Here is a 21,304-nt window from a genome sequence, read left to right as displayed (position 1 = left end):
AAAACAAAAAGGCAACCTAGTGAATGAGAGAAGAGATATGAAAATGATATATCTGATGAGGGGTTAATATCCAAAATATATAAAGAACTTATACAACTTGACACCAAAAGAACAATCTGATTAAAAAATAGAGGACCTGAGTAGACATTTTTTTTAAAGAAGACAAACAGATGGCCAACAGACATATGAAAACATGCTCAACCTCACTAATCATCAGGCTAATACAAGGCAAAACTACAATGAGATATCCCCTTACGACTGTCAGAATGGCTACAATCAAAAAGACAAGAAACAACAAGTGTTGGTGAGGACGCAACGTTGGTGGGAATGTAAATTGGTGCAGCCACTGTGGAAAACAGTATGGAGAGTCCTCAAAAATTAAAAATAGAAATACCGTATGATCCAATAGTTCCATGACTGGGTATTACTCAAAGAAAACAAAAACACTAATTCAAAAAGATATTTGCACCCTTATGTTTACTGCAGCATTATTTACAATAGCCAAGATATAGAAGCAACCTAAGTGTCCATTGACAGACGAATGGATAAGGAAGATATGATACACACACACACACACACACACACACACACACAGGAATTTTACACAGCCATAACAAAGATGAGGCTGTGACATTTGTGACAACATAGATGGACCTACAGGGTATTATGCTAAGTGAAATAAGTCAAAGAAAGACAAGTACCACAGGATTTCTCTCATGTGTGGAATCTAAAAGCGAATGAGTAAACAAACAAATGTTATGCTGTATACCTGAAACTAATGTAGCATCATGTGTCAACTATACTCAAATTTTTTAGAAAAGGAATACAATGACAATTAGCACAGCAGTGGTGCCACTGCCTTGATTGGTGCTAAAGCACCGACAGTTTTACACACCACTGATTTTGCCCCATCAGTGCAAATGCCAGTACAGTTACAGGCATCTTATATCTTAGTAGTATCGTAAAAATAACTGTGACCTCACAGATGCCCTGCAAGCGTCTCAGAGAACCCCAGGATTCTGGGACTACATTTTAAGCACCACTGCTCTACAAGCTTCAGTGTTTTACCTTTTACATACATGTAGGCCTATGACTACAAAGGAATTTTTGTGTATAGTGTGGAGTAGGGAGGCCCAGGGTCTTTTTCCCCCCTCCATACTGATAGCCAGCTGCTACAGCCACATTTATTGAAAGTACCACCTTTTACTCACTGAAACGCAACTGGCAGTTTTGTCAATCGAAGGACTATAATGTGTAATCTATTTCTAAGATTTCTGTTCCCTCCCGTTAGTCCACTATCTTTCCTTGTGCCAGTATCACACTGTTTGAAGTGTTAGAGCTTTAGAGTAATTTTAAATGGTTTTATTGAGATATAATTGCCCTGTTAAGTGAGTTTCAGGTGTGCGACAAAATGCTTTAATATTTGTATCCTTTAATTTCTACCAGCAACGTTGTATAGTTTTGGGTGAAGAGCTTTATTCTTCAGTAATACACTGGCTAGGAACATCAATAAGATGTCAAATAGACAGATAAATAATGATCATCCTTGTCTTGTTCCTGACTTCAGGGGGAGATCATCAGGTATAATATGAGCTGTAGTTCTGTGTTTGGTGTTTTGTTTGGGTGGTAGATATGCTTTATCCGATTGAGAATGTTCCCTTCTCATTTTGTTTAGAGTTTTTACCACAAACGGAGGCTGAATTTTATCAACTGAGTTACCATATAGTTTTTTTTCTCCTTTATTCTGAGACAATGATGCCTAAATTGATTTTAAAATGTTAACCTTGTATTCCTGAAGTAAACCCTGTTTGGTCATGATGCACAATTCTTTCCCTGCATCACTAGATGCAATTTGTGGACATCTTTAGAATTTTCACATCTATGTTCATTAAGGATATTGGCCTATAATTTTCCTTTGCTATAATGTGACAGATTTGGTATCAAAGTTGTTAACTTCCTAAAACAAGTTTGTAGGTGATCCCTTCTTTCTCTATGTCATGGTAGATCAGTGTTATTTCTTCCTTTAATATTTAAAGTAATTTTCCAGTAAAACCACTTGAAGTTTTCTTTGTGGAAATACCTTTAAAAAAAAAAACAGCTTTGGGGCGCCTGGGTGGCGCAGTCGGTTAAGCGTCCGACTTCAGCCAGGTCACGATCTCGCGGTCCGGGAGTTCGAGCCCCGCGTCGGGCTCTGGGCTGATGGCTCAGAGCCTGGAGCCTGTTTCCGATTCTGTGTCTCCCTCTCTCTCTGCCCCTCCCCCGTTCAAGCTCTGTCTCCCTCTGTCCCAAAAATAAATAAACGTTGAAAAAAAAAAAAAAAAAAACAGCTTTATTGGGGCAACTGAGTGGCTCAGGGGGTTAAGTGTCTGACTTCGGCTCAGGTCATGATCTCACGGTTTGTGAGTTTGAGCCCTGCATCGGGTTCTGTGCTGACAGCTCAGAGCCTGGAGCCTGCTTCTGTGTCTCCCTCTCTCTCTCCCCTTCCCCTTCCCCACTGGCGCTCTGTCTCCGTCTCTCCCTCTCTCAAAACTGAATAAACATTTTTAAAAAAGAGCTTTATTGAGATATGGGAATAAATGATCTCTAACATCCTCATTTTACCCATTTTAATATTAGAATGTAGTTTATTCATTTATAAAACAAAATCTCCTGGTGTAAATGAGACAAACACCTATCTACTATTCGGTTCAATGGAACATACCAGTGCTTTTGATGTACCCATCCTTGACACAACCCCCCTCCCTCCTTTCCTAAGAAGTACCCATTGTACTGAACTTTGGGTTTGTCATTTCCTTAATTTATAATTTTTATCACGTCTCTTGGTATCCCTAAACAAGAAATTGTTTCATTTATAGGCATTTAAACTTCTGTCACTTTGTGCTGTTCGAGCTCCCCTGCAACTTGTTTTTTCCTCTCAAACTTCACGGTTGTAAACAGTAACCAAGTTGATGTGGGAAGCTATACTGAAAGGCCCATTTCTGGGTCCAAAGTTCTGTGCTTCAGGTTCCTCCACTATAGCGACTTCAACTGAATCTTCTCTCAATACTCTTCCAGATCTGGGATTCTAATTTTACTTCTTACGATGAGTACAGAGGTGTATAGTTTGCTCTAACACTATAGCACTGGTCTGGTTTATTTGAGGCTGACTCTTTGATCAGGAACACAGTCCCCAGGGGAAGTGGGTCACGGTATCATTTTCAGACATTGTGGTAATATTGGAAGATTCCTTGAACAGAAAACTTTGGTATACGAGACAAGTTGTTTTAATACCAGGTTTGAGGTGGCACGCGGCAATGATCAGAAAAGACAGAATTCACAATGCAAAAATGCAAAGTTTATTTTCTTAAATAAAATACTATATTCATATCTATACAAATAATTATTACAACCATTAAAATGTTACATTTACCAATAAAAATTTCAAAACTTTAAACAAGAGCATGGTTCAGAATATTCACACCCTAATACAATGCATTTGTAAAAAGATGTCAAAATAAACAGGACCTATTCTTATTTACAACAGGGAGGACAATCCTGATCATATTATACATATCTGCTCTGGATTCCATTACAAAACAAATTAGTTCCCATTAGTATTATAAACCAGGTGATTTACAGTAATAGGACACAGTACACAGCAGACATCGCTGGCATGGGAATAGATACAAATATTACACTATTGAAAGACTACAGTTAGGTTTTTCTGGCGACTGCCCTACAGTAAGCCTCTCACCCAGTGTATCTATAAATAATTTGTGAAGGTAATTATGTCTTCCGATTTTCCACCTATTTTTACCACCTATATTTTACCATATATATATATGGTATATATACCATCTATATTTTACCATATATATATATATATGGCCTGCTGAAAGTGGAAGCAAATCTTTTCTTCACAGTAACACAACTGCAGCATCTTAAGCAACACTGTCTGGTCCCTTTCTTCTTGGAAGATCAACAGTTTAACTCCCTTAAAGGTTACCAATATAGTCAAGTCCAGTGCCTCAATGACCTCACAGATGAAAATGGTTTTAAGACTTGAGGGATGGGGGTAAAGAGATCCAGAGAAGTGAAGAAGGAGTTAGATGGAGCAAGCTCTAAGTTCCTAGGACATCATATGGTGTCAAGCTGTATACACAACTGAGCCAAAAAAATAAATAAAACCCCACAACTTATGATCATCTTCTTTAAAAGTGTTAAATTACAAATGAAGAGTTATCTTCTATGTCTCATGAGATCTCTAGTGACAGATTATGCAGATTATCATCCAAAATAACACCAATTTGAATATTATATCCACTTTCAACCCAAGTTGGCTCGTGTTTAGGAAGCATCTGAACACATGCGTGCACCAGACCCCTGCAGTGGATAGGGTTTGTGCAAATATAGAAACAAGGATGTTGAATGACCACCACCTACAAGCTCTGAGTTTAAAAGGAGTTTTGCTTCTAGTACACTTTTTACAAGATCGGCATCAAAGATGGCTCAGAGTGATAAGGCAACAGTGAGAAACATCAGCTGTTCTTGTCTTCTAGGTGTTTGACTACACAGCATGTACCATTCCGACTGGTCCTTTGCTATGTAACACAGGAGTGGGTAATATATTCCAATGGCTGGTCTTAGGACCAGAGGCACAGTTTCAAGTAAAGTGCAGTACCAGGATAGAGGCATGTGGGCAGAACTAGAAGCTCTGTGTCCAAGAAGGGCCTCATGCTGGACTGCCCCGATCCAAACTTGGTGTCCCCCACAGACTCCGGTAAAAACACTGTCAAGCTCACACAGGAAGGTATAGAATGCAGACAAAATATGGTTAAGTCAAAAAAAAAAAAAAAAAAAAAAGGACCCTTTTCTGTTCATAGCATTTGGCCAAAAAAGGTAGTTCAAGAAGGAATGAGTTTCTGGCCTTTAACTTGCATATAGGTATCATAAAATCATCACTCACAGATTAACTTCACACTAGTTTATTTGGCTATTATTATTGCCCTCTGGATATACACAGCCATAGGCAATTAGCTCCAGGCAAAGGCAGAATTTATACAGACAACAGAAGTACGACCTCCAGGTTCCTAAAGTATCAACCCAAAGCCATCTGATTTGGGTCCCACCTTTAAGCTTTCTAAACTCCTCCATGAGGAAAAGCAAAAACAAACACAAAGCAAGCTCATCAAAACAAGGAAGAGAACTGTATGGCACATTCAGTATCTTAAATTAATTCTGAACTAACTTTGTTTCAAGAAATTCTTGTTACCTCTTGATAGAATAGGAGATACAGTGGTTCCCAAAGCCAGGAACTGGGACTCACTCACTGATATAGGAGCATGACTCACTGTCATACAATGATCCAATAGATGGGTGGGCCCAATAAACATTTCAAGGCAGAGAAGTAATCATCCTAAGGAAATGAGCAGGTTCCCTGCCACCTGCTGACTCGCAGCAGATGGAAGAAAAGAGGAGCCTCGGTACCTATCTATCAAAGGGAGGACAAAGCTGAGAAGATGCTTATGAGTCTTTATCCTTTCTCAAAATTTTACAACCTTACCTCCATTAAAACACGTTTCCACATTTTTTTGGAGTATAAATTTCAGCCTTTCCATGATATGGATAATGTTAGAAGGCAAGAGCAAGGCAAATGAATTATCTTTAAAATGTTTAAATAATTTTGTATTTTAAGAAGGCTGATTTTTAAAAATGGATCTTTATTGCAGTTCACCCTGATACGCAAATGGAAATTGCTGCAAAAGAATATTCCCTCCTCATTCTTCTCTTTCCACAGTTCTAATACGTTAAATTTTATAAAGCATGATCACTGGGGGATGTGGCTCCTTACTTAGAAAAAAGATGCCATCCCTGGTCCCCCCAAAAGGTCTTATGATATAAACAAAAATAAATTTCCTGAAGTGGTATAAAATATCCCAAAAAGAGAAATGACATCAAACTTGATTTCTTTTATCCATGATTGACATATTAGAAGTTTATACAGGATGATGTATCTGAAATTTTTCACTTCATTAGAAGTTACTGTGTTAAATGGTCAGAGTCAACTACTTTCTCTAATTGATTCTATGTGATCAGTAACACTAAAAGAGAGAAAAACAATTTAATTAATGACTCTCATTTATGATTCATAGGTTTGTATGTTTGTGTATTTTCATAAATTACAAAATTATCTGTGGAAATGGTTTTACATTCTATAGTCATATATGAGCAAGCCAAGAATAACATTAAAGTTTACTATTTGTTTTCTGCTGTACCTTTGCCAAAAATTATATCCAGAGATTGCTAGATATTAAATAAAATTCCTCCCCAAAATCATTTAGCTCTAATTATCAAATACTTAATATACTGCTGATAAATCTTGTACACTCATGCTTTTAAATCAAATAAGATTACTCTTCTCTGAACACTTTCAGAACTGAGTCCATATATACAATGATCTCTTACATATATATGCACATGTCTGTAAGATAATTAGAGCTACATGTAAGCAGGAGCCAAATTATTTGCAGAGAGTCATATCTTTCTTCAGAGGGTCAAATAAGCCTTACTTAGGGGTAGGGGTTCATTTGAGATCAAAGTACATTCTTGGAATGAAAGCTCTGAAACATGTAAACGCTATCTCTGAACAGGGCTGAGCAGAAAAATAAAATCAATGCAACAGAGAAATATCTGAAAGTGCCAGGCTTTGAGGCCTTTCTATTGCAATGTTCAAATTGATCTTCTCCTTAGCCTGTTACCTTCGTTCTAACAGTGCCCAGTTCTTCAGGACTCAATAGCCACCACGCTGTGCGTGCGTGCGCGCGTGCATGCGTGCGCGCGTGTGTGTGTGTGTCAGAGACAGAGAGACAGAGAGACGGAGGAAGGGAGAATGAATAACCAAACATATTTAACACTACCTTTCTTGAAATTGGCAGGCTGGACCTTTCAAGTACAGAGAAAAACTTGAATGTTACAACCTAAAACTCAATTAAAAACAAGCCATAAATTTTATGTTTCCCCTCAATTAAAAGTGTTAACTACTTTGTTTATCTGTTGTCTTATTTAAGTAACTCCTATTCTTCCCCATGAGTATTTTGAAGGAGAAAATACAGAAGCTTTTCTTGTTTACATTTTTTTTTTCTTGCTCCCAGGAGGCTGCTTCAGTCAGCAGCAGGAGGAGGGAGGAAAGTTTGGTAAGAACAGTTCAAGAGGCACACGTGACCCTTCCACTGAGTCTTCACAAGAGGTATTCGCCAGAGTTAACAGCTCTGACCCAGCCTGAGGAGGCATTTTTAAGGAGGAAAAAATAAAATGCTGGCTCTTGGGTTTACTTTATTAACAGAGCAGACAGAACCATGTTATATGTATCTCTCCCACTTGATCCTATATTTGGCAGAATATAACAACAACAAAAAGTAATAGGTTTGAGAATATGAGTATATATGGTTGTTTTCAGAGGGTTTTTTTTTAATTTTCAAAATTCAATATATGAGTGTGTGTGTGTGTGTGTGTGTGTGTGTGTGTGTGCGTGTATACATAATTAACTGCTGTGGGGCTTTTAAAAACCCTAACATCCAGTTTTCCAATACTTCAGCAGGTTTCAGGTCTCAATTTCCATTTCCAGATGGCAGGCCAATTTTTAAAGGACCAGTTTATATTTTCAAATCTATGTCTGTGTTCTGTCCCCCTTCCCCCACTCCCCCCACACACTCACACACAGAGACATATACAGAGACAATTTTTTGAAGCACCATTTCACATCTACCATCAGGAAAAATAATGAACAAATTCGTCTTCTCATTATAATTCTACTATGCGGGGTAATAATGTAACATACAATGCCATCTTTTAAATATAAATATCAATAAATGAAAACACTGACAGAGCTTAAGACTCTGCTCAGAAATATTTAAAAAGTAAGGCTCATATAACTGTGTAAATTCCAAACACACTATTTACTGAGCAGTCCCTAATGATTAACAAATATAAAAGAAAGCATTTAGAGCTCAAATAAACAGAATGAAGAAAATGTTGAAAACAAAGTTCAACCAATGAAGCAACAATCTTTGCCAAAACACATGTAAAATTCTGCAATACAACTGCTTTTATCCTTAGGACCTGATGCAAAAATGCAAGCACAAAATGGACAAAGTCTATGTACTTTGCTTTTCAGATTGCTATTTTTAAGGCTAAGTAAGGAAGACCTTTGCTTTCCAGGATCTTGGCACACTGAAAGATAACATGGCTCCCTAATTTGAAGAATGAGACATTAAAATTCAGATAGCTTAGGCATTGTTATCATTAAGAAAGAAGCCTCTACCTACAGGAAAACTTGGGAGTAAAGGCTGATCGAGCAACTCATTTATTTGCTAACTGCTTGATTTGAACCATGGACATTCATTCTACATTAATTCAATACCTGCCAGGGGCAAGAAACTGTTCTAGATGCTGTCATCAGCCAAGCACTTGGTGATGAGCCACTGCGTTATATCAAAAGTGTCTGTATTTTTGGAGAGAAACTCAAATACCTCAAGTTATCTATTTTACAAATGATCAGCAAATTTAAAATCTAGGTTCTTTCCTACTACCCCACACATGCCAAAGGGATTTTCCCCCAACTTCCAGCTGGTAAGTATTTAGGGAATATAAGATTACAAATCAAACTTGAAAATGCAACTCCGCTTGAAAAACTTAAAAAGCACACCGTGCAGTTAAAAATGAAAGATAGTTTGTTGCTGGCAACCCAGTATTCGCATCATCTCTGATGTGGCTTCCCTACATTCGGAAGATAACTGGAAACTGATTACACAAACACAAAAGACATACACACACACACACCACCTCCCTCACCATGTGCATTATGTGTGCATGCACACACAAACACATTTGTAATCTCACCCGATACATTTACATTTAGTCTATCAGTATTTAAACAGCTGAACTGCAGTCATGACCTAAAATATGGCTTATGTTGTGGGCAGGTCTGTTTGAGGACTGCTTGGAAGAGTCAGAGGCAGAGGAGTTTGCTATTGTAAGCAAAGGTGACATTGCCGAGCCATCGGGAAGAGCTGTAGCTATTTCTGGAAACAAAGATGTCATATTAAAGTTAGACAAGTGAGAATTGGTCATGTGCATTGGCGGCATGTCAGGGAGCAGAGGAAAACTTGGTTGAGCAAAACCAACAGGTCTAGGAGGAGACAGAATTGATCCAAATCGGTTATTTAAGCTTCCACTGTTTACTTTCTCAGTGCTAGGATTTGAGAACATTTGATTAGAAAAATAGGGGATGGAAATATCATTAGACAGCGTAGGATGAGCAGGGGAGTAGGGGGGATAGAAGGAGGGCAGAGTATTTTGGGGATCTACAGGAATAAGAGCTGGCGTTCGAGTGGCACTAGGCTGAGTAACCTGTGGAATGAAAGAAGTATTAGCATTTATTGGTGGATTCATGCCACCCTCGGGAATAAAAGGAAAACCGAAATTTTGTGATAGTGTATGCTGGTCAGGCGCTGAGTTATCATTAGGTACTTGTGGGCTATCGGGCATGAAACGAACAATACTTCCTCTCTTCTCTGTAGCGGCTTGTTGGCGTCCAAGAATCATACTGCCACTAGTGGACAGAGGAAGATGGGGAAGACTTGGGTCAAAGACATTACTATGTCTTTGGTTTCCGGAACGATTCCTTTCAGGTTGACGAATTTTGGAACCACTGCTATCTTGCAAGGGATGCCTTGATCGCTGGGGAACTGAAGAGTTAGTTGGACGTACAGGAGGCCCTTGTTCAGCATTTCCGTGAGACACAGACGGATGGGGCAAAGCTGGCCTTGCAACCCCATGCATGTTGGTTGTGACCGGAGGGTTCATGTGGCCCTTGGTCCCATGACTATCAGTTATCCTCATGGGATTGGACTTCTGTACAGACACATTGGGACTTGTGTTTCGACCCTGAATATCTCCTGAAGAAGAAGAACTTGAGAAAGGAATATTCAGGGTGCTGTTCCTGGTGTTAATCGCACCTAGGGACATGTCACAACTCTCCCTGTTTTGACTCTCACTCTCTCTTCTAATATGGACACTTTCATGGGTTGGGGGACAATTATAGTCAATTGCAGAGGATGGACCACACTGTGTGTTCCTCTGATGTTCTGAGAGTGATCTCTGGCTTCCAAGGACCTGATCACCAAGGTGAGGGGCAAGTAAACTCTGCATGAAACTCTGGTGGCATGTGTTCTCACTGTCCCTTGGGGGGATGGCATTTCCTGTCGGAATACTCTGAACTGGTGGATAAGATAATCTCTTTTGGCGGTCGATTGGTGGTGGACCAGGGTTTTGACTAATTCGAAAAGCCTGGGACTGCATACTCCTCAATGATGATACCGGGTTACCTATTTCACTATTTCTTGAAGACTGTACTTCAAAATTACTCTGGGGCTGCTGACTGGCTCCACTTGGTTTAAACGTCTGACAGTCAGTAAGGCGGATATCCGAGGCAACAGTATGGTCCACGCGACCCTGCATATTGTGAACGGCCAAACTCTTATTTCTGGGAACATCAAGATAGCTTCTCATTTCAAGCTGATCTGAAACTCTGGAACCCTGAAGTGACATGCCCATTCTCTGCTCTGAGTTAGAAGATGTCTTTCCAATAAGTGCCTCGGCAGAATAACTTGAAACTCTATTTCTCTCTGGCCTGTGTGGAGTACAGGGCATGTCTGAAGGCCTAGTCACGATACTGGGCTGGGACACCATTTGTTGCTCTATGCCCCTTGAAGTCAAAAGCCTCTGTAATGGATTATGCCCAGATACATGTTCAGAAGAAACCCCCGAACCTTGCTGCCTGCTTCCAACATCCTGCTGTTGGTGTATCATATCTTGACTGAGATGGTTCTGGGGATGGTTGTGGTGGCTCCGGCTGGTCGAAGGGTTTTCACAACTCTTCTCTGGCTGGGAACTTCCAAAATGTTGCTGCATCTGTTGCTGCATCTGCTGATGGTGGGGATGTGGCTGACCACTCTTGGGGCGGGACTGGTCAGTTCCGTGGTGCTTTGGTTGTAAGGAAAGCTGAGAGGCCTGAGTGCCCTGAACGAGATTCCTCTTTTTCTGCATCTGGACTTCCTGCTGGAGAGTTCTCTGTTGGTGGACGTTATGTGGCTGAGAGTGGACAGAGCTCTCTGCATGAGGCGCGTGACGCTGCAGTTGGTACAAGTGATGCCTCTCTCTTAACTGTCCTGCTTGCTGCTGCTGCTGCTGCTGCTGCTGCTTTAAGTAGAGGTGGTTACCGTGCAGGTGAGATACCCCTTGGGCTGGAACATGCTGTTGCAGGGCCTGGAGATGTTGACTGGCCTGGGTTTGCTGCTGCTCAGTAACTGAATTCTGAGAATTGCATTGAACTTCCGTTTGTCTCAATGCAGGGGCCCCAAAATTGTTACTCGGTGGAAATAATCGTGCGAGGCCATCTCCATGTGCTGGGTTGCTAATAGGCACAACAGAGTTTGCAGAGTTGGGAGGGAGCTGACTGACCATCATCTGAGTCTGATCAGAAATGCTGTCCGGAGTGCGGTTCATCAGCGACATAGCTTCAAGCCTCAGCGGGGCTGGCTGACAGTGCTTTTGACGTTTAGCTGAAGACAATAAAAGGTCGTCTTGGACAGCACGCTTGGCGGAGTCTTTGCGGCTTTCCTGACTTGGCTTTAAGAGTGGCTCTTGAACCTGTGGATTTGGTATGGTGCCAGTAATGGTGTTTAGCTGTTCTTGGGAATATTCGGTCATCAGAGCTGGCCCGGGAGGCTGACCACCGTAGGAACTAGATGCAACAGTCAGATTAACCGTTGCCGGAACAGGTGCTTGCTCTGCGGTTTGGGATAGACCAGCACAGCTGACCAGAGGATGGCTGATGGTGCTCTGGTGGATAAGATTATTGACACTTAAACTGGTGATGCTTGGTGGCTGAGAAGTCGAAACCTGTAAAGAGGCATTTGATGTTTTGATTCCTACAGAACAACTTGGTTTTCCGAGGGATCGATCCACAGTTGCTTCGATTGAGTCCTGAGAATTAAATTCATTTGGTGTTGCTTCTGCCTGTCCTGGGCCACTCTCTTTAGACATCTGTGTTTTGAAAGGCTGGTCTCCCTCTAACGGTGAGGCTTCAGAAGGCTTTGAAGTAACCTCCCTCATATCAGCCTGGGTGCCAGCTCTTCCCTTCTCAAGGTTCTCCTGGTCAAAAATAGCTCTTGCAGCAAGAGCAACTATATCAGTTTGCTCTACAAAGGTACAGCTGTCACAGGTATTCGTTGTTGCATTGCTGGTGACATCCTCTCTCGTCGTTTCAGGAAGCATGGATGCAACTGAGAAACTACGACTACTGCCAGAGCTGGTGGACATGGGAGAGTCGGCCTGCCTGCTGACAAGCAAGGAGCCATTAATAACCTCCTGATCAGGGACGCAGGAGTGATGTTGCCCCGGACCTCTGTCATCACTGTTCATCAGTAACAGCTCCTGTTTGGGATGTAAATCGACACTTGAATCCGCCATTTTAGAATTTTCAGAAGGAAAGTCAGGATGGTCCACTGGCACCGAAAGAGACAATTTCTGAGAGTCTTTTTCTTTAGCAAGACCAGACAGCAATGCAGTCAAACCCTGCCCCTTTAACAGACCTGTCGTTTGCATCGTATCTGATGAGTCTTGCTCCACTCTGCAAGGTTCAGCAATGATTTCTACCTCAGAAGCACAGTCAGTGCTTGTAGTGCTAGTGGTGGATGAGAGCCCAGAAACCTGAGAAACCAAAAGGTGGGGATCATTTGGAGATGGAATCAACACGCTGGCTGAAGTGCAGCATTTGGCAGCATCTGACAATGCCAAACTAGCTGGTGGCTTATCCTGAGATGCCTCTTGCTGCAGAATGGGGGCAGAATCTTTGGATTTTGCTGGGGCCATTACAAAATGTTCACTCATTACAGATGCTTGGGAGGGTGAGCTAGACTCTTCTGTTGACTTAGATTTGGGTACAGATTCGGGTATCACGGATTCAGGATTTAGAACATCCAAAGAATGTGAACCAGAAACACTCACACAATTTGCCTGGGACATGGTGACAGACGGTAACACGACAGGGAGGCTTTCCAGCAGTCCATCACCACATGACGGCTCTGCTGTGGCTTCAGTGCCGGGGCAGGCTAACTTGCCCACCTCTCTGACTGGATTCGGGGGACATGTGGACTTGTGAGCTGCTAAGTGTTTCTTGGCACCTGGCTTCTTAAACCTTTTTGACTTCACATTAGGTAAACAAGCTACAGTGTTCACTGAGGGAGTAGTTACCAGACTATAAGTACTGGGTAGTGTGGCTGAATTATCGGTTGTCATGGGAGATGCTACTGTTGTTGTTAATGAAACACTGTGAACTGGGATGGTTTGACTACTTGCGGCAGTTGGGGGATTGGCAGGCTGGCTAATAGACAACTGTACACAGCTCTGCCCAGCCATCTGTGATATGCTTTGATTGAGGCTGGCCAAAGCTCCAAATGTATTCAGGGCAACATTGGTGTTTGGATCTTCGCTGGTGGTGGGTTGGATAATTTGCATAGGGGTTTGATTTGTAGTTCCTGATGAGGACATCACAGGCTGCAAAGCAAAGAGCTGTCCATTTAAAGAAATGGTTTGAGGCTGTTGTTGGTTTGACATGGTAACAGAAAAAGTTTGTGTTGAACTAGATGTTGATAGAGATGAAGGTCTTGGTAATATATGGACAAGATGCTTTCCTCCAAAAGTCTGGGGGGTTGAAACATTTTGCACTGAACTATTAGACCCTAGTAGAGCATTGGCTCCACTGACAGGGAGTCGAACAGAACCAGGAGGTGGAGCTGAGAGGAGTGGCAAAGGGTTCTGATTAGCTGCCTGTATGATCACTATCTGCTGACCCACTGTTTGGTTGGGAACCTCTGCTCTCATCACTGTTGGGCAAGGGGTGGTGCTGGGGGGCTGAAGAATGATAACATTTTGATTCGCTGTAGCTGCATTCACAGCCGACCCAACTGGCTGAGCCATCTGAATCACTTGCATTGCTGAATTCAATGGAAGGATACTTTTTGGAGGCTGAGATTTAACTTGTGGTTGGGCAATTAGTGGCTGCATAGGTAAAGATGGACAAGAAGGCAAGGTGACAACTACTTGCTCAACCACCTGCCCGTCTGCGGGAAAGGAATTATTCATGTTGACGCCCGTAGCGACGTGTCTACTGTGGCTGGTCGTGGGAGGGCTGCTACCAGACTCATTTAATACCGGAGTCACTGCAGAAGAAGGTGTCTGGCTTAAGGGCTGAATAGTGTTTCCCGCCAGTTGCAAAGTAGTCCACGTCGTCTGTGTGTTTCCAGCGGAGGAAATTCGGGTAAGGCTATTAATGTTTTTCAAATCCGACGCACTAACACTGGAAGAAGGCAAAGAACAAGAAAGAGTCCAACTATTGTCCAAAGGGTTTGCAGAAAGAGTGCTTACAGGAGTGGTGGTCTTCCCTCCTGCAGGGGCAGAAGGGGCCACCGCTGCGGTAACACTCGCCGAGTCTGCACCCTTGCTGATGCTCACTGGACAAGCATCACCTGCAGATCTGGGAGGCTGGGAACAGACCGTGGTGGTAACTGAGACAACAAAGGTGGTTTGAAAATCATTTCTGAAATCCTGGATGCTCAGGCAGGACTGGCTTCCGTGGTGCACTTTAGTGGCAGTCGCTGAGGAAGTGGTGGGGACGCCTGTGGCACAAGGGACTGTTTTCTTCAATAATTTGGGGCTCTCTTGCCCATTCTTATTTTCAGGAGAACTTTGATCACTTAGACACGTGTGCACGGAACGATGTTGGTGAGGTTCAGGCCCAATGGGAACTGCGATCAGTGGGCCGTTGGTGGCACCAAGCACGCTCGATTCGCTTTCAGAGGTGGAAAGCTCGAGAATATTTTGAGCAGGAATGGTAGCAGGAAGACAAAGAGGAACAGGCTGGTTGGCAGCCAATGCAGAAACTGTGGTCTGATGCCATGGCTTGTTTTCAGAAGGGTAAACTCCAGAAATAGACACAGGAGTCACAAGATTGCAAGTCCTCTGTACTGGCACCACATTGGCGGTCTGCTTTTGTAAATTATGACCAACATTAAAGGTTATCCCCTGAACAGCTGTTCCCTGGCTATTTCCACAAGGCTGACTCCCGTTGGAATAAACAATGATATTTTTTTGAACCTGATCACTGGGAATAACAACAGAGACCTTTGAGTTTTTAAGATTTCCTTTCCAGTGGATTGTAGGGTCATCATATAGGCATATGTCATTTGCTTTCAGTAATTCAATATATCGGCCATTTTCTTTTTGAATTTCTTCCAATTGTTTACGTAGCTTTTTAATTTCTTCAGCTACAATATTAAAAATAAAAATGAAACAATTACCTGGTAGTGTCAGTACTTACAGTAACTTAAGAAAAAACTGTGTGCTAACTACCAAAGTCTAATTCTAGCATTTCGAAATACCTCATCTGAGAATCTTCAGTTCTTTTCTAATGCAAGTTCTTTCTCCTTTTTACATTGGTGTAACAAGCCTCTATCCTATCCTTTTAAAAATAAATATCTTTAGGGGCGCCTGGGTGGCGCAGTCGGTTAAGCGTCCGACTTCAGCCAGGTCACGATCTCACAGTCTGTGAGTTCGAGCCCCGCGTCAGGCTCTGGGCTGATGGCTCAGAGCCTGGAGCCTGTTTCCGATTCTGTGTCTCCCTCTCTCTCTGCCCCTCCCCCATTCATGCTCTGTCTCTCTCTGTCCCAAAAATAAAATAAAACGTTAAAAAAAAAATTTTTTTTAAATAAATATCTTTAAAAGTAAGGCCAGAAATTACCCATAATGTAGAAATCTCAAAATTCCCAATTCAAAAATTCCCAATGGGGCAGCTACCAAGGTAAAAGAAGGGAAGGCACACTGATATCATGGTCACATGCTAGGAAAATAACACTGAATATCAATATAATAGCATTTACATGCTGTAACAGCTAACATTACTTGTGGTGGTAATAGTCAGTCTCTTTTATAAATGGCTTTAAACTCACTTCTATTTTACTCTTTGAAATGCCAGAGACAGTGGAACAGGTTGAAGGTAAAGTAGTAGAGCACCAAAGAAAGCATCAATAACGGAACTTCAATCTCCCTTGACAGGGCCAATGGACATATGCGACTGTCACAGCCCTACTCTTTTCTAACGGAGAGAACTTCATCCATGGATCCTACTACTGGGGCAGCCTTCGCTGTTGGTATTTATGCTCTGTGACCCCAGACATCCCACCTGTCTTGCCACAGTGGTAGATCTCTCCCCTCCCCATCCACCAAAGGCAGCCAATCTTCAAAGCCAATGCCCTGTGAAGTGGCCTGAAATAAAAAGTTCTGTTCTGAAAAGGATGAGCTGAGACTAATGGATTCTTTTTCTCAGACATTTAAAATAAGAGACACAGAAGAATGATGCCAATGTGCCATGGGCATCAGAAGTTAAGGGACAATTTTTATGGACCAAATAATAATGATGATTGTCCTCACTTATTACACACTTACTACATGCCTGGCACTTTTCATTCATTGTCTCATTTCATAATAATAACAACAATGATGATGGTAATTACTATATGCCAACTTTACTCAAAGTACTTTACCTGCATTATTTCTTTTAATCCTCATAACAACCATGAGATGGGAACTACCTACTCTCATCAGTATTTTAAGATGTGAGAAACAGACTCAGAGTAATTACATAAATTTGTCTAAAGTCAACCAGACACGTGCTGTGATTATCTTCATTTTAAGATGGGGAAACTGAGATCGGAGAGGTGAAGTAAATAGCCACAGGTACTGAGTGCATAAGTGAAGATGAAACTCAACCCAGGTGGGCCTGATTCCCAAGGCCGCTGGGAATCAGGCTCAGACTATGGCCCAGCCTGTCTTATGGACAGAGGATATGTGGGGAGTTTCTGGGAGGAGAAAAGAGAAGAGAGCAGATGCACAAAAAAGAGCCAAAGAAAGGATGGTGACAGAGATGACAATGTAGTGAGACTTAAGCTGCCTCAGGTGCTGCCCCAAGCCCTGGCCTACCTGTTCAGCCTTTCCTGAGCCCTATGCAACTTATATTTTTCCAAAACGTTCCCTTTTCCCTAATGTAACTCAACTGCCTCAGCCTCTGGGATGTGAAACCAAAGAAGCTCTCCTTAGAAAAATCTACACATCATTCCACTCCACATCCATTCCTTAATATCTCTTCTATGGGATGCCTCAGAGTGCTTACCAAACATGTATGACGAATCTAACTACCTAACAGCATCATAAAACAGGGCCTGGACTGTAAAAGACAGCTGACGTGGGGGAGGGGGTAAGCTGTCATCTAACTTAAGGCAAGCAAAGAGAATTCAGAATGCTGACCTTCTGGATATACAATAAAAGTAGCCCAACACTGCCCCCACCTCAGCAAATTCTACCTTTGTTCCTCTCCTTTTAAGGTGACCTACTGAGTTGTCCCAGGAAATTCTTTCTCTGTTTTTGTCAGAGCCATAAATAAAGGACAATTCAAACTGCCTACCATTCTGAGCTTTTCACTTGCCTGGCATTTTTCTTTTCAGCTCTTACAAGGAAATCTCTCTAGTGAAAATGGAAAAACAGAACTTATATAGCATAAAAATGTCACTTCTAATTAAAAATCAAATTTCAGTATACCTGAAACTAATATAACATTATGTATTAACTGTACTAGAATTAAAATAAAAACTTATTTTTTAATGTAATTATCTAAAGAATAATAATAAAAATCAAATTTCATTAAATGATCAGGCAGTCTGATACACACATTACATGCAGTATAAACAATTATGAACGGAATGTTTTGACCTTTTGAGTTAAGTCACAGTTAAATCTTGGCCCAGGCAGGTCTTTGTTTTGTTTTTAAGTTACACTGAGCAGGACTCTCCCTTATATCCTCTCACGGGATTCCCCTAGCTGGAAGATCCAAGTGGAATAAAAGCGACCCAGCATTATTTGTCTCATGAGCTCAGCAAATATGAAGTGCACGGAAGAGTCCAAAATCAAAATTATGTATGCCTGCAAGATTAGAGTTGCTCACAGAAGAGGGAAAAGAGGTAAACTAAGATGAATTTATTTGCAACACTATTCTCTGGCCCACCGAATGCATGGACAATCTTAACAATGTTTCTGGTCAAAAAAAGCCTCTGTATCCTCACATAAGTTGCCCTGTGACACGAAGACCTGAACACTGAAAAAACAACAAAAATGAAGAATCTTCAAATCTTTACCTTGTTCATTGTTTCCTCCATTAAGCAGGAGTTCATCATTTTGCCTTTTCAGTTCTGTTATATATTTAAAGGCTTGGTCCAGGATCATATTCTTGCTCTGCCAAAGAGAATTAACCACTTAAAAGTTTCACTGAAGAGTAAGAACTTGCCAGAAGAAACTTAAAGCTTTGGTTTTATCACATATATGTGATATGTATCTTTTCAAAATTTAAAATGGCACCATATTCAAATGCTTCTGCTGTTCATTTTTCATTTACTAAGTATTTAAATTTGAACAGCCACTATGCGTCAGGCTCTGTTCTAGGCACTGGGGATGTAATAAACAAAACGGAGAAAATTCCTGACCTTCAGGAGTATTTTCCATACATACAGTTGGGTAGAGCTAAGTGCTAGGAAGAGAAAATAAAACAGAGTAAAGAGGGGCCCAGAGAGATGGCAAAGGTCACTCCGTCCTATGAACTGAATGTTTGTGTCCCCCTATAATTCATGTTGAAACCCTGATCCCTGATATGATGGGAGTTGGAGGTGGGCCTCTGGGAGGTAATTAGGTCATGAGCGTGTATCCCTCATGAATGACATTAGTGCCCTTAGAAGAAAAGACATGAGAGAGGTGACTGCACTCCCTGTCACACAAGGACATAATCAGGAAGAGCAGACACCAGGAACCAAACCAGCTGGCACCTCTATCTTGGACTTCCCAGCCTCCAGAACCATGAGAAATAAATTTCTGTTGTTTAAATCAGTCTATGGTATTATTTTTTTTATTTTTTTTTTTTAACGTTTATTTATTTTTGAGACAGAGAGAGACAGAGCATGAATGCGGGAGGGTCAGAGAGAGAGGGAGACACAGAATCTGAAACAGGCTCCAGGCTCCGAGCTGTCAGCACAGAGCCCGACGCGGGGCTTGAACTCACAGACGTGAGATCATGACCTGGGCCGAAGTCGGACGCTCAACCGACTGAGCCACCCAGGCGCCCCTATGGTATTTTTCTTATAGGAGCCCAAATTAAGGCACTGTACTGTAATCTATCTTGCATGGGAAGGCTGGAGAAGGCCTCTCTGTGAGGCAAAGCAAAAACCTGAAGGAAGTAAACCCCGTGGATATCTGGAGGAAGAGGGTCCAGGTAGCAGGATCCGCAAGGACAAGGCCCTTAGGCAGGGCTGTGTTGGCACGTTGGAGGGGCCCTGGTGAGGTGAGCAGAACTAAAGTATATAGGGGAAGAGTGGGAGGAGAAGAGGCTGGAGAGGGCCTTCAAGGCCCTGTAAGGATTCTAGACTTTAATATTGTTTGTATCCTATGAACAATTGCTAAAAATAAAACATAAGTGACATTCTTTTTGGCTTTAGCTCTCTATACCTTTTTCCAGAGGTAACAGTCATAGTTATTTGTGTATCCTCCCAGAAATATTCTATGCTGATACATGGATCTATCTTTAAAAACAAACAAACAAACAAACAAAAAAGATAGAAGGATACTATAAGCAGTATGCTACATTGTTGTTTTCTATTTACAAATATATCTTGGAGATACTTCCATATAGGGTTTAGATATCTATGTTATACTTTCTAAAGGCTGTATTTATTTTATTTTCCAGTATAGTATGATAACTATTTAACCAAGAGGCATTTTGGTTTCTTATTCTTCAGCTATTAAAAATATTGCAGTGAATATTTAACTTCTATTCCAGTATGCTTATTATTAAATATCCCCAGTACTTTATCAGATAGTTCTTTTCAGGTAGGAATCAGGGATTTAGGGCTTTGGTTCACAAAATTGCAATTCTGGGCTTCTTAGACTGAGTCCCAACAGAGACCCAATATAATCTAGGAAACGTTTTACTCTAGAGAGAAAAAATAGTTATTGCCTTTTTGTAAAATTTCGTTTATTTATTTAATTATTTTATTTATTTATTTATTTTTTAAAGAGAGCACGAGCAGGGGAGAGGGGCAGAAGTAGAGGGACAGAGAGTGAGAGGGAGAGAGAATCTTAAGCAGGCTCCATGCTCAGTGCAGAGCCCAACACAAGGCTCAATCCCATGACCCTGGGATCATGACCTAAATCTAAATCAAGAGTCAGACACTCAACCAACTGAGCACCTACACGCCCTGATATTGTTCTTTCTTAAAGGAAGAATTGATACAAAGGCAGAACATAATAATGCCCATCCGCCTCCCTACTGCAGATGGGCTGAGGGAGGACACATAGAAATAGTGAAGAAAATCTTAATCTACTTGGCTTCTGGAAGCCAAATACTGACTTCCACCACACATGCTAGGACACCAAGGAAGTGAAATGATCATAGTTTCCTTTCAGAGAAACTTGTAGGAATGACCGTCAAAAGCAGGAAAATAAGATTTTCCTGGGCAAACATCAATATTTCCTGAGAAGCTACTGTACATTGAGATGTGGAGGAAAAAAAAAAATCTGCAGACATAGAGCCTGCCCTTAAATTTGCGATCATGTAAGAAAACAAAGTACTTTAAGTAGATAGATAGATAGATAGATAGATAGATAACATGTTTATGCAAGACAAAAGTACCATCCTGCAGAAGGAACTGATCTGGCCATCTGAAAGCCTGGGAGGTCTAGGACTGGGAAGCTCTCTAGCCACCACAAAAGGTAGGGTGAGGTATGGGATCAAAATTGAGGGGACTGGTGGAAAGACTCTTCTTACGCAGTAATAAAACTACCCTCCACCCTCAGCACACACACATATCCTATGCAGCTTCATGACTTCTCATTCCTGCCCAACCACAAGAGACAAGTTTGTTTTCTGTGAAATTTGAACCAGAGAATTTCAGCCTCGGAGATGCATGGCACAGAAGTGGACAAGATGAGACTCCTCAGTGAAGACAGGAGGGTAAAGTAAAATTCTCCTCCTAAAGCAGCACACCTTCCCCCACCCAGCTCCCATAATATGGCAACCAGTTTTAAACTCCTTTCCACTCCTAGATCGGGGGCTGAAGGATTCTTCTCTGGAAGGTAAAAGTTAACGGCTACCCCCAAAATAAAAAGACAC

General features: G+C 41.6%; 1 protein-coding gene across 3 annotated transcripts in view; it reads right to left on the bottom strand.

The window, feature by feature from the left end:
• Nucleotides 1–7,434: 7,434 nt before the first annotated feature.
• Nucleotides 7,435–21,304, bottom strand: part of USF3 (upstream transcription factor family member 3) — a 54,146-nt gene continuing 40,276 nt past the window's right edge. For all 3 annotated transcript variants that reach the window (XM_047875134.1, XM_047875135.1, XM_047875136.1), the window contains 2 exons: nt 18,285–18,381; nt 7,435–15,365 (listed from right to left, as the gene is read on the bottom strand). In XM_047875134.1, coding sequence (XP_047731090.1) covers nt 8,908–15,365; nt 18,285–18,381 — 6,555 coding nt within the window. In that variant the 3' untranslated portion in view covers nt 7,435–8,907. The remainder of the gene's footprint in view (nt 15,366–18,284; nt 18,382–21,304) is intronic.

This window comes from Prionailurus viverrinus, chromosome C2 (assembly GCF_022837055.1).
Source record: "Prionailurus viverrinus isolate Anna chromosome C2, UM_Priviv_1.0, whole genome shotgun sequence".
Classification (NCBI taxonomy): Eukaryota; Metazoa; Chordata; class Mammalia; order Carnivora; family Felidae; genus Prionailurus; species Prionailurus viverrinus.
This window is presented reverse-complemented; position numbering and strand designations above follow the sequence as displayed.